At 50.2% G+C, this 16463-nt stretch overlaps 1 protein-coding gene across 1 annotated transcript in view; it reads right to left on the bottom strand.

Annotated features, from left to right (window-relative positions):
- The window catches only part of EFCAB13 (EF-hand calcium binding domain 13), a 224760-nt gene that overhangs the window by 169061 nt on the left and 39236 nt on the right, over positions 1–16463 (bottom strand). Inside the window, exons 14-15 of the mRNA XM_060202483.1 lie at positions 6426–6497; positions 459–602 (exon numbers count right to left, since the gene is read on the bottom strand). Of these exons, the coding sequence (XP_060058466.1) occupies positions 459–602; positions 6426–6497 (216 nt within the window). The remainder of the gene's footprint in view (positions 1–458; positions 603–6425; positions 6498–16463) is intronic.

The following is a 16463-nucleotide window of genomic DNA, read 5'->3' as shown; positions in this document are numbered from 1 at the left end:
ACAGATAATATGCTTTAGGCTCACTGTTATCCATTATGCCCTGCAGTAATCTTCCATGATTGTAGATATACTACTCTAATAATATCAATAAAATACCAAGAAACTTAAAAGATTCGATAACTTATTTTGCCAAAAGTGGCAATGTTAGAGTTTCTACTCATAGTACAAGAGTTGCTATTCTTCAGTCTTTAAATCAAGATATACCTGAGGTGATTCCAACATGCCCACACCTCACATTTTTCTGCTTGTTAAAAGTATTCTCCTAACTGCAGAAGAGGAAATTAAGAGGTTGAAAACTCCCATTTCAATGATGATTGCTATAGTAAGCAAATACTGATAGATATTTGCTTCACAAAGGCATTCCATTTATTTGAACAAAGAGCTTGTACACTTTCTTCATATGTATCCAAATAAAAATGAGACATAAAACTGATGATAAAAATAGTTAAAATGTTTACCTGAAACAAAATCTGACTGAAGAATTTTCTCTACCTCTTTTTCAGGTGATTTAACTCCAATATTTCTTAGAAAATGTTCCAAGTTCTTCTCAGATACCATGTTGTCTTCAAGCAAATCAACTGCTGAGACAACTTTCTGTAATTCTGGAAAAGAAGTAAAGTTATTTGGTATCTAAGCTATGCTCTTACTTTAAAAAAAAAAAAAGTATATATGACTAGAGACTTTAAACTGCAGTGGTCTATGTTTTGTGAGTATGTACTGAACTGAGGGACAGAAGTCTAAGCAAAGAAACCAGACATCTAGAAATCTAATGCCTGGCAGCACAGTATGAAGAGTTTCTTGGTTTATCATGTTTCTCTGGGACTAGCATAAAACGGGTACAACCAAGATAATATATACAGCTGGAGTTTTCCATTACAATCATATAGATTAGTTATTTTGTCACAGGACATAGAAAAATGAATCACATTATTGTTAAGGATACAGAAAAATCTTCAGAAAGAAATTATACAAAAACTTGCCTTAAAGGGGCAATCATATAACTCAAAGTTAAAGTACTCAATAATAGCTGAAATGCCTAAAGAAGGCATCACAAATTCTCTCATCAATTAGACTTAGACCAGATTAGCTGAACAGCTTAGCAGAAAGGCCCAAAGAAGACAGATCCCAAAAGCCTAATTCTGATTGGGTTCAACAAATGCTCAAACAACTGGGAGAAATTCTAAAGTCATCAGATAAAGAGAGGACTACAAAAGTTGAATAAGGGCAAGATATTACCCACTTACGAATAGCATTTTTGGTCAATATCACACCAGCTCATCATCGGGGGCCCGAGTCAAGAAATCCTTGGATTCCCAGACAAATACAATGGGCCTGGAGCTCTAATGATTCCCTCTCTCAACTATCACTGATCACTTCCATCAGGAATGGCATCATAAGTCCTCTTGTGGGTCCTCTCAGGATCTTGCCCTCACCATAAAGCAGCAACAGTAGGGATATCCCCAGTCTCCAGAGGGAGACTGGATCATCCTGCCCTGTGACCAGAAGACTGGTCCTGTGAGCTCAGAACAATAGGAACTCAGAGGTTACACAGGCTCTGATGCTAAATATATATGTACATGCCCTGGGTCAGGTAGATGGAGTAGTTCATTTTATCCACAGAATTTTTTTTAACTATCTCCTGGCCCCACACGAATTTATTTTTATTTGACTTTTACACTAGTAAAGTACTGTTAAGTAAATGTAACTCGTAACTGACCAAGTAACATCAGTAGTCTCTTAGAACTACTCATTTGTTGAGAGGTTTTTTTGTTTTGGTTTTGTTTTGGTTTTTTTTGTCCCTCTTTGGAGATCCAAGTGATTTACAGTTCAGCTCCTATGTTTACTAAACTTTACTTATTATTATTTTTTTTACCGGAGCACTGCTCAGCCCACAGAATTTTTTTCAAGAATGAGAGCTACTCTCTACCCTAATCCAACTTTCTAGCCCTTTTCTCTACTCTGACACCATTTTCTCAGACAATATTCTTATCCAACTTCAGGCTAGCTATCAAACTCCAGCAAAACTACCATAATTGTGTGCCCCCACAAACATGCCTAAAATTGACTTTCTAGCTTTTCTAGTCCCACTTTTTGGTTCCTGTTCATTAACCATTTTGTCTCATTTATGTCCTGCCACCTTCCAGATAACAAGTTGCAGATGCTACCATGATGCCAACCTGACTTCTCTGGGCAGACAACCTCACCAGTGTGTCCTGGAACCTCCCTCTCCAGAGTCCCACCCCAACAGAGAAAGATAGAAACAGGCTGGGGAGATGGATCCACCTGCCCATGTCTATATCCAGCAGAGAAGCAGTTACAGAAGCCAGACCTCCCACCTTCTGCACCCCCAAAACAGCTTTGGTCCGGACTCCAAGCAGGGGAGAAGTGACAGGAGGAAGAAGATAAGAAGCTCTGAACTCGAGCTCCCTCAGCACACAGAGAGAGGAGGAAAAGGAGAGGGATATATGGAGGTAGGAATGTTGTTGTGAGTGGCTTGGAGGCAAAGAGAGGATTGCATCAGGAAGAAAAAGGAGAGAATTATGTATAAATGTAGGCAGATAGTTATATAGATGATGGTTGGCCCATGTCTACAACTTTAGGGGAACTGTGGTGGCTTGCAGTGGAGAGACTGAAGATTCAGAAATGGAGTGGACCTAGTAAAATGTAGTCATATAAATCACTAGTTAATTAATATGAGAGGGGGAAAATTAATTGTATGTCTCGAAGTTTTTAAAACACAGACTGAGTCTTTTTAATATATAGGCTGTGTATTTGATATGCGGACTCTCTCAAAAGCCTAGACCAAGTAGATCAGAAGCAACCAATGGCACAGCTACATACAAGATACTGGGTACTATACAGCAAACCCTTACAAAAGGACTTTTCAAAGTTAACCCAATTACCAAATAATGTGATGATAACATTAACTATCTATTGTCTTTTTGATTCCTAAGACAGCAGGAACCTCACATCTCCACTATAGAGCCTATATTTCCCCCAGTCCTGGAAGCTTAGGATAGGGCCCACTTTCCTGCATGCCTCTCCCATCCATAACAAATAATATTGCATCAGCCAATCGCAACCTAATCAACGCAACGATTGCCACCTCAACATGCTTCAGCTCAGACTGTGTCCAGAGACTTCAGGTGTGGAATGACAACCCTTCAGCTTCATTACTCGGGTGAGACCTTTCCTTTCATAGTATTCTCTAATTCCATCCCAGGTGGTTCACTTTCTAACAAAGTCCCAAAACCTAGATATAGACCAGGTTCTGTGAGAGAGAGCATATGTTCGCATGTATCCATAAACTAGTGCAAAATATATACCTGAAAGCAGAAGTACACTAGAGTTTGCAGTGAGTACCCCCCCTAACACTTCCTCTCCACTATTCCAACCTTTGGGTTCATGATTGCTCAACAATTTGTTTGGCTTTGTATGTTAACTCTCTTTTCAGCCACCAGGTTCCAGATGCCATCAGGATGCCGGCCAGGCTTCCCTGGACTGAAGACCCCACCAATGTGTCCTGGAGCTCAGCTTCCCCAGAGACCCACCCTACTAGGGAAAGAGAGAGGCAGACTGGGAGTATGGACTGACCAGTCAATGCCCATGTTCAGCGGGGAAGCAATTACAGAAGCCAGACCTTCCACCCTCTGCAACCTACAACGACCCTGGGTCCATGCTCCCAGAGGGATAGAGAATGGGAAAGCTATCAGGGGAGGGGATGGGATATGGAGATTGGGTGGTAGGAATTGTGTAGAGTTGTACCCCTCCTACCCTATGGTTTTGTTAATTTATTCTTTCTTAAATAAAAAATAAATTTAAAAAAAACACCTAAAATAAGAATAATAAAATAAAATAAATAAATAAATAAATGCAGTGGAAATGGAGTGGATTTATACCCCTGTTGACATGTAATTTTGTAAATCAATATTAAATCACTAATAAAATTTAAAATAATAATAATAAAAGAAAAACTTGCATTAAAAATGTTTCTAGGGTAGTTTAAGAAAAATTTGAGAGGGGAATTGGAATAGCATAATGATTATGCAAAAAGACTTTCATGCTTGAGTTTCCAAAGTCCCAGGTTCAATCCCCCACACCATTGTAAGCCAGAACTGAGCAGTGCACTGATAATAATAACAATAATATTAATTAATTAAAACAAAAGTTTAAAAGGAAAGGAAAAAATAAAGAAAAATCCCAGATCTTTGCCATCCCCCCCCCCAGCATGCCCTGCCACCCCTAGCGTCTTAAACAGGGCATGGAAGTAGCAGGGTAGTGAGGACACCCAAGAAAACCCTCATGTCATGCTGCCAGTCTCAGCCAGTCTCTCCTTTCTCCAGGTGCCAGATAATACATAGGTGAAGAAAATTCTAGCCCAATTTAAGTGAAAATCCCAAAACCAGCAACTGATTTTTAGCAACAATTCAGTGTCAGTTTACAGATCATACCACCAGCCTGGGTCTTCCCCCATCACCATGCAGTGAGTCCCCAGACCCCGTGCTCTCCCTCCAACCTCCTTGGTCCTGCTTCAACAGACCACATCCAATCCATGTTTCATCCTGCATTTTGCCTTTCCCTCTCTGCTGTGGCACCTGGTGGCCCTGTACAGTTGGTTCACAGGCCTTTCCCTGTCCTTCTCTCACACCTGCTCTATACTTTGAACCTCCCGTGCTCTCTGCTTCAGGTTTTCCTGAGTTGCTGCTGACCTGACACTGATATGAACCTTACCTACTGAGACCCACTTTTTATAAATCATTCTAATGTGGTGGAAGACTGGAACCTTGTAGTTTAAATTAAAATAGCTCCTTGTGGGTGTGTGTTTAATTCAATTTCACTGTACTTAAGTAAATGGAAGGTAGACTTCCTTTCTGTTTATATTTTCATCTATGTCTGATGTACTAAATTCAACTGGGTTTTGTTTGTAGTTTTTATCACTTTAGAATGTTTGTCCCCTTAGTTAAATAGATTGATGTAAAGCTGACTTTTGGGTTCCAATCTCTGGCTTCAGAGAGGGGGATTGTAAAGTAGTGTTATTTAGTATACCAAAAATGTATCAAGGACTATGTCATTATCTAAACTAATATCTCAAAGGTGCTTTATCTACCTGTTTACTAGTAAGGATATTAAATATGTGTAGCCTATTAAAAAGTCAAATATGTTGTGATCAATTCTAACTTATGTTGTTGAATATAAATAAACTTGAGTAAGATGATTACAAGAATAATAACTTCAATTATGGTCATATTTAAGTTCTTTTTTTCCCTTCTTTTTAAGTATTCTGAATATTCTCTGGAGATAGTGCATTTTATAACTAAAAGCAGAGCAGTTGTGAGGCCCAGCACATAAGCCTGATTTCTGGCACAAAAATGTGCAGTGAGAATCCCTTGCTTACCCACATACTTCAGTTCTTTTTAAAGCTACTTTCTGCACAATTTTTTCCCTTTTCTCTTTGGAGCACCTGCACCCCTCTTGTCCTGGAATCACATATGCTGGGACTTTCCTTTTGTGTCTTAATGTCTCCTCAATCCTTTTTGCTGTGCCATTTCTGTTGGCCACACTTAATAGTCACTACATGTGTCATCATGCCATGCTGTGCTGTCACCGGCTCCTGCTGCTACCACCATGTCTTTCTGCAATGCCTCTCCTCTGCCGGTAAAAACTTGACAGCAGGGGTGAATTCAGACTTGCTTGCAAGTTCTGTTATTGAAAGGCCAGTTCATAGTCCTGGTTTGGGGCAGGTACTAAAATCAGGGCCTGGCTCAGGCCCTAGATGAAGACTAGGACTCATGGTTTTGTGTTCAGACACCAGGTCTGCGACAGTCTTTGGAGGTCTAGATAAAAGCAATTACAGAAGCCAGACCTCCCACCTTCTGCATCCCACAACGACCCTGGGTCCATATTCCCAGAGGAATAAAGAACAGGGAAGCTATCAGGGTAGAGGATGGATGCGAAGTTCTGATAGTGGGAATTGTATGGAGTTGTACCCCTCTTATCCTATGGTTTTTGTCAGTGTTTCCTTTTTATAGTTTTTTTTTTAAAGACACTTTCTTATCAGTAGACAGCTGCTCCTTTTGTTGCCTCAGGACTGACAGTAAAGGATGCTTTTTGTCAGTTTCGACCCTCCATCTAACATCTGTCCCTAATAGCTCATGATTGGGCTGTATTTTAAAAATCACCTCACAGTCCTTTAGAATTGGACTCAGTACAGACTTGACAGCCAGCACCAGGGCCTACAGAAATTCAGTGCTATCCATAAAATTCACAACTATTCATTCGGGTAAATAGTAGACTAACTCTCCTAGCCTTCCTAACCTTTCTCAATAAGATTTTAACGTGGTAATTTTATATAAAATGTTTCAATTATTCTAATTTACATTTATTTTAAAGGCAAATTTAACAATCACAAATAATCCAAAACTCACCGTCTAGCCTAGAGGTATCACACATATCTTTTACTACATCTGCAAGTTGTTTAACTCGTACTTTGTCACCTTCTGTGAGAAGATAAAAAAGAGCAGACTCACTAAGGAGATCAGCTGCCATTCAAGTGTAAATCATCCAACAAAAAGGTGGATTTAATAAAATGATAAATGATAAGACATAAGGAATAAGCTAGAATATTCATCAATCAAAAGAAGCTATGTAACCCATAGTGGTGGTCAGCTCAAGGAGAGCAGCACCCTCCCCCAGCATCCCAAACCACAGCACCCCGTGTACCCCTATACCACAAGTACCCCTGACCACCTATATGCCCTGTACACCCTGCACCCTGACATCACAACTACCCCGGGAACCCTGACAACCCCGTAACCCTAAGGACCCTGTGCCCAAACACCCCCTGCACTACCTGCCCCTCTACACTACCAGCACCCTTGTCCCCTCTACACCCCCTGTACCCCAGGCACCCTCTATACCCCCTGCACCCCCTGCCCCTTCTACACACCCTGCATCCCCTGCCCCCTCTATACCCCCTGCACTCCCTGCCACCTCTACATCCCCTGAATCTCATGCCACCTCTACATCCCCTGTACCCCTGCCACCTCTATACCCCCTGCACCCCATGCCTCTTCTACACACCCTGCATCCCCTGCCCCCTCTATACCCCCTGCACTCCCTGCCGCCTCTACATCCCCTGAATCCCATGCCACCTCTACATCCCCTGTACCCCTACCACCTCTACACCCCCTGTACCCCTAACACCTCTACACCCCCTGCACCCCCTGCCCCCTCTACACCCCCTGCATCCCCTGTCCACTCTATACCCCCTGCACCCCCTGCCCCCTCTACATCCCCTGCATCCCCTGCCCCCTCTATACCCCCTGCACTCCTTGCCCCATCTACACCCCTGCATCCCCTGGCCCCTATATACACCCTGAACTCCCTGCCCCTCTACAGCCCCTGCATCCCCTGCCACCTCTACACCCCATGCACGCCCTGCCCTCTCTATACCCCCTGCATCACCTGCCCCTCTATACCCCCTGCACTCCCTGCCCCCTCTGCATCCCATGTACCCCTGCCCCCCTCTACACCCCCTGAATCCCATTCCACCTCTATATCCCCTGTACCCCCACACTCTCTATACTCCCTGTACCCCAGACCCCTCTACAACCCCCGCCACCTCTACACTCCCTATACGCCCTAACCCCTATACCCACTGTACCACTTGCCCCTCTACACTCCCTGTATCCAATGCCGCCTATACAACCCCTGTACCCCATGCCCCCTCTATACCCCCTGTACCACTTGCCCCTCTACACTCCCTGTATCCAATGCCCCCTCTACAACCCCCATACCCCATGCCCCCTCTACAACCCCTGTACCCCATGCCCCATCTATAACCCCTGTATCCCATGCCCCCTCTACAACCCCTGTACCTCTGCAACCGTATACCCACTGTACCCCCAGCACCCCTATACCCCATGTGCCCCCTGCACCCCCGAACCCACCGTACCCTCTGCACCCCTACACTCCCTGTACCCCCTGCCCCCTCTACACCCCATGTGCCCCCTGCATTCCTATACCTGCTATACCCCTATCCCTGCAAGAAACCAGGAAAAGGCCCAGAAGAAGGACCAGAAGCCCTTGTGTATGTATATCCTGCCCCAGCTCCCTCAAAGGCTGAAGCACATCACCTGAAGGTCCCACCCTTCCACAGAAAGGGCTATAAAGTTGAGACCAGGAATCCTGGGGGCTTTAGGTCTTTCTCTTCATGGGTCAACATGCCTACATGGCTTGTACTTTCTGCTCCTTTTCTGCCCTTATTTTCTGCCAATAAGCTAGCTCACCTGCAATTCTTCCATGTAGGAGTCAGACTAGAAGCCCAAAAGAGGATAGCTGGAGGATGTCCCTGTTAGCTGCTCTAGCCCACAGGAGGTTAGCTGGAGGATGTCCCTGTTAGCTGCTCTAGCCCACAGGAGGTTAGCTGGAGGATGTCCCCTGTTAGCAGCTCTAGCCCACAGGAAGTTAGCTGGAGGATGTCCCTGTTAGCTGCTCTAGCCCACAGGAGGTTAGCTGGAAGATACCCCATTAGCTGCTCTAGCCACAGGAGGTTAGCTGGAGGATGTCCCTGTTAGCTGCTCTAGCCCACAGGAGGTTAGCTGGAGGATGCCCGGTTAGCTGCTCTAGCCACAGGAGGTTAGCTGGAGGATGTCCCCTGTTAGCTGCTCTAGCCCACAGGAGGTTAGCTGGAGGATATCCCCTGTTAGCAGCTCTAGCCCACAGGAGGTTAGCTGAAGGATGTCCCTGTTAGCTGCTCTAGCCCACAGGAGGTTAGCTGGAGGATGCCCCCTGTTAGCTGCTCTAGCCCACAGGAGGTTAGCTGGAGGATGTCCCTGTTAGCTGCTCTAACCCACAGGAGGTTAGCTGGAGGATGCCCCCTGTTAGCTGCTCTAGCCCACAGGAGGTTAGCTGGAGGGTGTCCCTGTTAGCTGCTCTAGCCCACAGGAGGTTAGCTGGAGGATGTCCCTGTTAGCTGCTCTAGCCCACAGGAGGTTAGCTGAAGGATGTCCCCTGTTAGCTGCTCTAGCCCACAGGAAGTTAGCTGGAAGATACCCCATTAGCTGCTCTAGCCACAGGAGGTTAGCTGGAGGATGTCCCCTGTTAGCTTCTCTAGCCCACAGGAGGTTAGCTGGAGGATGCCCGGTTAGCTGCTCTAGCCCACAGGAGGTTAGCTGGAAGATACCCCGTTAGCTGCTCTAGCCCACTGGAGGTTAGCTGGAGGATGCCTGGTTAGCTGCTCTAGCCCACAGGAGGTTAGCTGGAAGATACCCCGTTAGCTGCTCTAGCCCACAGGAGGTTAGCTGGAGGATGTCCTGTTAGCTGCTCTAGCCCACAGGAGGTTAGCTGGAGGATGTCCCCCGTTAGCTGCTCTAGCCCACAGGAGGTTAGCTGGAGGAGGTCCCCTGTTAGCTGCTCTAGCCCACAGGAGGTGAGCTGGAGGATGTCCCCTGTTAGCAGCACTAGCCCACAGGAGGTGAGCTGGAGGATGTCCCCTTAGCTGCTCTAGCCCACAGGAGGTTAGTGGAGGATGTCCCCCGTTAGCTGCTCTAGCCCACAGGAGGTTAGCTGGAGGATGCCCCCTGTTAGCTGCTCTAGCCCACAGGAGGTTTGCTGGAGGATGTCCCTGTTAGCTGCTCTAGCCCACAGGAGGTTTGCTGGAGGATGTCCCCTTAGCTGCTCTAACCCACAGGAGGTTAGCTAGAGGATGCCCCCTGTTAGCTGCTCTAGCCCACAGGAGGTTAGCTGGAGGATGTACCTGTTAGCTGCTCTAGCCCACAGGAGGTTAGCTGGAGGATGTCCCTGTTAGCTGCTCTAGCCCACAGGAGGTTAGCTGGAGGATATCCCCTGTTAGCAGCTCTAGCCCACAGGAAGTTAGCTGGAGGATGTCCCTGTTAGCTGCTCTAGCCCACAGGAGGTTAGCTGGAAGATACCCCATTAGCTGCTCTAGCCACAGGAGGTTAGCTGGAGGATGTCCCTGTTAGCTGCTCTAGCCCACAGGAGGTTAGCTGGAGGATGCCCGGTTAGCTGCTCTAGCCACAGGAGGTTAGCTGGAGGATGCCCCCTGTTAGCTGCTCTAGCCCACAGGAGGTTAGCTGGAGGATATCCCCTGTTAGCAGCTCTAGCCCACAGGAGGTTAGCTGGAGGATGTCCCTGTTAGCTGCTCTAGCCCACAGGAGGTTAGCTGGAAGATACCCCATTAGCTGCTCTAGCCACAGGAGGTTAGCTGGAGGATGTCCCTGTTAGCTGCTCTAGCCCACAGGAGGTTAGCTGGAGGATGCCCGGTTAGCTGCTCTAGCCACAGGAGGTTAGCTGGAGGATGTCCCCTGTTAGCTGCTCTAGCCCACAGGAGGTTAGCTGGAGGATATTCCCTGTTAGCTACTCTAGCCCACAGGAGGTTAGCTGGAGGATATCCCCTGTTAGCAGCTCTAGCCCACAGGAGGTTAGCTGAAGGATGTCCCTGTTAGCTGCTCTAGCCCACAGGAGGTTAGCTGGAGGATGCCCCCTGTTAGCTGCTCTAGCCCACAGGAGGTTAGCTGGAGGATGTCCCTGTTAGCTGCTCTAGCCCACAGGAGGTTAGCTGGAGGATGTCCCTGTTAGCTGCTCTAGCCCACAGGACATTAGCTGGTGGATGCCCCGTTAGCTGCTCTAGTCCGCTCTAGCCCACAGGAGGTTAGCTGGAGGATGTCCCTGTTAGCTGCTCTAGCCCACAGGAGGTTAGCTGGAGGATGTCCCCCATTAGCTGCTCTAGCCCGCAGGAGGTTAGCTGGAGGAGATCCCCCCTTAGCTGCTCTAACCCACAGGAGGTTAGCTGGAAGATGCCCCGTTAGCTGCTCTAGCCTGCAGGAGGTTAGCTGGAAGATGCCCTGTTAGCTGCTCTAGCCCACAGGAGGTTAGCTGGAGGATGTCCTGTTAGCTGCTCTAGCCCACAGGAGGTTAGCTGGAGGATGTCCTCCGTTAGCTGCTCTAGCCCACAGGAGGTTAGCTGGAAGATACCCGTTAGCTGCTCTAGCCCACAGGAGGTTAGCTGGAGGATGTCCCGTTAGCTGCTCTAGCCCACAGGAGGTTAGCTGAAGGATGTCCCCTGTTAGCTGCTCTAGCCCACAGGAAGTTAGCTGGAAGATACCCCATTAGCTGCTCTAGCCACAGGAGGTTAACTGGAGGATGTCCCCTGTTAGCTGCTCTAGCCCACAGGAGGTTAGCTGGAGGATGCCCGGTTAGCTGCTCTAGCCCACAGGAGGTTAGCTGGAGGATATTCCCTGTTAGCTGCTCTAGCCCACAGGAGGTTAGCTGGAGGATGTCCCTGTTAGCTGCTCTAGCCCACAGGAGGTTAGCTGGAGGATGTCCCTGTTAGCTGCTATAGCCCACAGGAGGTTAGCTGGAGGATGTCCCCCATTAGCTGCTCTAGCCCACAGGAGGTTAGCTGGAGGATGTCCCTGTTAGCTGCTCTAGCCCACAGGAGGTTAGCTGGAGGATGTCCTGTTAGCTGCTCTAGCCCACAGGAGGTTAGCTGGAGGATGTCCCTGTTAGCTGCTCTAGCCCACAGGAGGTTAGCTGGAGGATGTCCCCCCTTAGCTGCTCTAACCCACAGGAGGTTAGCTGGAAGAAGCCCCGTTAGCTGCTCTAGCCCGCAGGAGGTTAGCTGGAAGATGCCCTGTTAGCTGCTCTAGCCCACAGGAGGTTAGCTGGGGATGCCCCCTGTTAGCTGCTCTAGCCCACAGGAGGTTAGCTGGAGGATGCCCCCTGTTAGCTGCTCTAGCCCACAGGAGGTTAGCTGGAGGATGCCCCCTGTTAGCTGCTCTAGCCCACAGGAGGTTAGCTGGAGGATGCCCCCTGTTAGCTGCTCTAGCCCACAGGAGGTTAGCTGGAGGGTGTCCCTGTTAGCTGCTCTAACCCACAGGAGGTTAGCTGGAGGATGCCCCTGTTAGCTGCTCTAGCCCACAGGAGGTTAGCTGGAGGATGTCCCTGTTAGCTGCTCTAGCCCACAGGAGGTTAGCTGGAGGATGTCCCTGTTAGCTGCTCTAACCCACAGGAGGTTAGCTGGAGGATGCCCCCTGTTAGCTGCTCTAGCCCACAGGAGGTTAGCTGGAGGGTGTCCCTGTTAGCTGCTCTAACCCACAGGAGGTTAGCTGGAGGATGCCCCCTGTTAGCTGCTCTAGCCCGCAGGAGGTTAGCTGAAGGATGTCCTGTTAGCTGCTCTAGCCCGCAGGAGGTTAGCTGGAGGATGTCCTGTTAGCTGCTCTAGCCCACAGGAGGTGAGCTGGAGGATGTACCTTAGCTGCTCTAGCCCAGAGGAGATTATCTGGAGGATGTCCCCTTAGCTGCTCTAGCCCACAAGAGGTTAGTTGGAGGATGCCCCCTGTTAGCTGCTCTAGCCCACAGGAGGTTAGCTGGAGAATGCCCCGTTAGCTGCTCTAGCCCACAGGAGGTTAGCTGAAAGATGTCCTGTTAGCTGCTTGAGCCCACAGGAGGTGAGCTGGAGGATGTCCTGTTAGCTGCTCTTGCCCACAGGAGGTGAGCTGGAGGATGCCCCGTTAGCTGCTCTAGCCCACAGGAGGTGAGCTGGAGGATGTTCCTGTTAGCTGCTCTAGCCCACAGGAGGTTAGCTGGAGGATGTCCTGTTAGCTGCTATAGCCCACAGGAGGTGAGCTGGAGGATGTCCCCTGTTAGCTGCTCTAGCCCACAGGAGGTTAGCTGGAGGATGTCCTGTTAGCAGCTCTAGCCCACAGGAGGTTAGCTGGAGGATGTCCCCTGTTAGCTGCTCTAGCCCACAGGAGGTTAGCTGGAGGATGTCCCTGTTAGCTGCTCTAGCCCACAGGACATTAGCTGGTGGATGCCCCATTAGCTGCTCTAGCCCACAGGAGGTGAGCTGGAGGATGTCCCCTGTTAGCTTCTCTAGCCCACAGGAGGTTAGCTGGAGGATGCCCGGTTAGCTGCTCTAGCCCACAGGAGGTTAGCTGGAAGATACCCCGTTAGCTGCTCTAGCCCACTGGAGGTTAGCTGGAGGATGCCTGGTTAGCTGCTCTAGCCCACAGGAGGTTAGCTGGAAGATACCCCGTTAGCTGCTCTAGCCCACAGGAGGTTAGCTGGAGGATGTCCTGTTAGCTGCTCTAGCCCACAGGAGGTTAGCTGGAGGATGTCCCCCGTTAGCTGCTCTAGCCCACAGGAGGTTAGCTGGAGGAGGTCCCCTGTTAGCTGCTCTAGCCCACAGGAGGTGAGCTGGAGGATGTCCCCTGTTAGCAGCACTAGCCCACAGGAGGTGAGCTGGAGGATGTCCCCTTAGCTGCTCTAGCCCACAGGAGGTTAGTGGAGGATGTCCCCCGTTAGCTGCTCTAGCCCACAGGAGGTTAGCTGGAGGATGTCCCCTGTTATCTGCTCTAGCCCACAGGAGGTTTGCTGGAGGATGTCCCTGTTAGCTGCTCTAGCCCACAGGAGGTTTGCTGGAGGATGTCCCCTTAGCTGCTCTAACCCACAGGAGGTTAGCTAGAGGATGCCCCCTGTTAGCTGCTCTAGCCCACAGGAGGTTAGCTGGAGGATGTCCCTGTTAGCTGCTCTAGCCCACAGGAGGTTAGCTGGAGGATGTCCCTGTTAGCTGCTCTAGCCTGTAGTAGGTTAGCTGGAGTATGTCCAGTTAGCTGCTCTAGCCCGCAGGAGGTTAGCTGGAGGATGTCCAGTTAGCTGCTCTAGCCCACAGGAGGTTAGCTGGAAGATACCCCATTAGCTGCTCTAGCCACAGGAGGTTAGCTGGAGGATGTCCCCTGTTAGCTGCTCTAGCCCACAGGAGGTTAGCTGGAGGATGTCCCGTTAGCTGCTCTAGCCCGCAGGAGGTTAGCTGGAGGATGTCCTGTTAGCTGCTCTAGCCCACAGGAGGTTAGCTGGAGGATGTCCAGTTAGCTGCTCTAGCCCACAGGAGGTTACCTGGAGGATGTCCCCCGTTAGCTGCTCTAGCCCACAGGAGGTTAGCTGAAAGATGTCCTGTTAGCTGCTTGAGCCCACAGGAGGTGAGCTGGAGCATGTCCCTGTTAGCTGCTCTAGCCCACAGGAGGTTAGCTGGAGGATGCCCCGTTAGCTGCTCTAGCCCACAGGAGGTGAGCTGGAGGATGTTCCTGTTAGCTGCTCTAGCCCACAGGAGGTTAACTGGAGGATGTCCTGTTAGCTGCTCTAGCCCACAGGAGGTGAGCTGGAGTATGTCCCCTGTTAGCTGCTCTAGCCCACAGGAGGTTAGCTGGAGGATGTCCTGTTAGCTGCTCTAGCCCGCAGGAGGTTAGCTGGAGGATGTCCTGTTAGCTGTTCTAGCCCACAGGAGGTTAGCTGGAGGATGTCCTGTTAGCTGTTCTAGCCCACAGGAGGTTAGCTGGAGGATGTCCCCTGTTAGCTGCTCTAGCCCACAGGAAGTTAGCTGGAGGATGTCCCCTGTTAGCTGCTCTAGCCCACAGGAGGTTAGCTGGAGGATGCCCCCTGTTTGCTGCTCTAGCCCACAGGAGGTTAGCTGGAGGATGCCCCCTGTTAGCTGCTCTAGCCCACAGGAGGTTAGCTGGAGGGTGTCCCTGTTAGCTGCTCTAACCCACAGGAGGTTAGCTGGAGGATGCCCCCTGTTAGCTGCTCTAGCCCACAGGAGGTTAGCTGGAGGGTGTCCCTGTTAGCTGCTCTAGCCCACAGGAGGTTAGCTGGAGGATGTCCCTGTTAGCTGCTCTAGCCCACAGGAGGTTAGCTGGAGGGTGTCCCTGTTAGCTGCTCTAACCCACAGGAGGTTAGCTGGAGGATGCCCCCTGTTAGCTGCTCTAGCCCGCAGGAGGTTAGCTGGAGGATGTCCTGTTAGCTGCTCTAGCCCGCAGGAGGTTAGCTGGAGGATGTCCTGTTAGCTGCTCTAGCCCACAGGAGGTGAGCTGGAGGATGTACCTTAGCTGCTCTAGCCCAGAGGAGATTAGCTGGAGGATGTCCCCTTAGCTGCTCTAGCCCACAAGAGGTTAGCTGGAGGATGCCCCCTGTTAGCTGCTCTAGCCCACAGGAGGTTAGCTGGAGGATGCCCCCTGTTAGCTGCTCTAGCCCACAGGAGGTTAGCTGGAGGATGCCCCGTTAGCTGCTCTAGCCCACAGGAGTTTAGCTGAAAAATGTCCTGTTAGCTGCTTGAGCCCACAGGAGGTGAGCTGGAGCATGTCCCTGTTAGCTGCTCTAGCCCACAGTAGGTGAGCTGGAGGATGTCCTGTTAGCTGCTCTAGCCCACAGGAGGTGAGCTGGAGGATGCCCCGTTAGCTGCTCTAGCCCACAGGAGGTGAGCTGGAGGATGTTCCTGTTAGCTGCTCTAGCCCACAGGAGGTTAGCTGGAGGATGTTCTGTTAGCTGCTATAGCCCACAGGAGGTGAGCTGGAGGATTTCCCCTGTTAGGTGCTCTAGCCCACAGGAGGTTAGCTGGAGAATGTCCTGTTAGCTGCTCTAGCCCACAGGAGGTTAGCTGGAGGATGTCCTGTTAGCTGCTCTAGCCCACAGGAGGTTAGCTGGAGGGTGTCCCTGTTAGCTGCTCTAACCCACAGGAGGTTAGCTGGAGGATGTCCCTGTTAGCTGCTCTAGCCCACAGGACATTAGCTGGTGGATGCCCCATTAGCTGCTCTAGCCCACAGGAGGTGAGCTGGAGGATGTCCCCTGTTAGCTTCTCTAGCCCACAGGAGGTTAGCTGGAGGATGCCCGGTTAGCTGCTCTAGCCCACAGGAGGTTAGCTGGAAGATACCCCGTTAGCTGCTCTAGCCCACAGGAGGTTAGCTGGAGGATGTCCTGTTAGCTGCTCTAGCCCACAGGAGGTTAGCTGGAGGATGTCCCCCGTTAGCTGCTCTAGCCCACAGGAGGTTAGCTGGAGGATGTCCCCTGTTAGCTGCTCTAGCCCACAGGAGGTGAGCTGGAGGATGTCCCCTGTTAGCAGCACTAGCCCACAGGAGGTGAGCTGGAGGATGTCCCCTTAGCTGCTCTAGCCCACAGGAGGTTAGTGGAGGATGTCCCCCGTTAGCTGCTCTAGCCCACAGGAGGTTAGCTGGAGGATGTCCCCCATTAGCTGCTCTAGCCCACAGGAGGTTTGCTGGAGGATGTCCCTGTTAGCTGCTCTAACCCACAGGAGGTTAGCTGGAGGATGTCCCCCCTTAGCTGCTCTAACCCACAGAAGGTTAGCTGGAAGATGCCCCGTTAGCTGCTCTAGCCCGCAGGAGGTTAGCTGGAAGATGCCCTGTTAGCAGCTCTAGCCCACAGGAGGTTAGCTGGAGGACGTCCCCTGTTAGCTGCTCTAGCCCACAGGAGGTTAGCTGGAGGATGTCCTGTTAGCTGCTCTAGCCCACAGGAGGTTAGCTGGAGGATGTCCTGTTAGCTGCTCTAGCCCACAGGAGGTTAGCTGGAGGACGTCCCCTGTTAGCTGTTCTAGCCCACAGGAGGTGAGCTGGAGGATGTCCCCTGTTAGCTGCTCTAGCCCACAGGAGGTTAGC

This window comes from Erinaceus europaeus, chromosome 12, assembly GCF_950295315.1.
Source record: "Erinaceus europaeus chromosome 12, mEriEur2.1, whole genome shotgun sequence".
Taxonomy (NCBI): domain Eukaryota; kingdom Metazoa; phylum Chordata; class Mammalia; order Eulipotyphla; family Erinaceidae; genus Erinaceus; species Erinaceus europaeus.
This window is presented reverse-complemented; position numbering and strand designations above follow the sequence as displayed.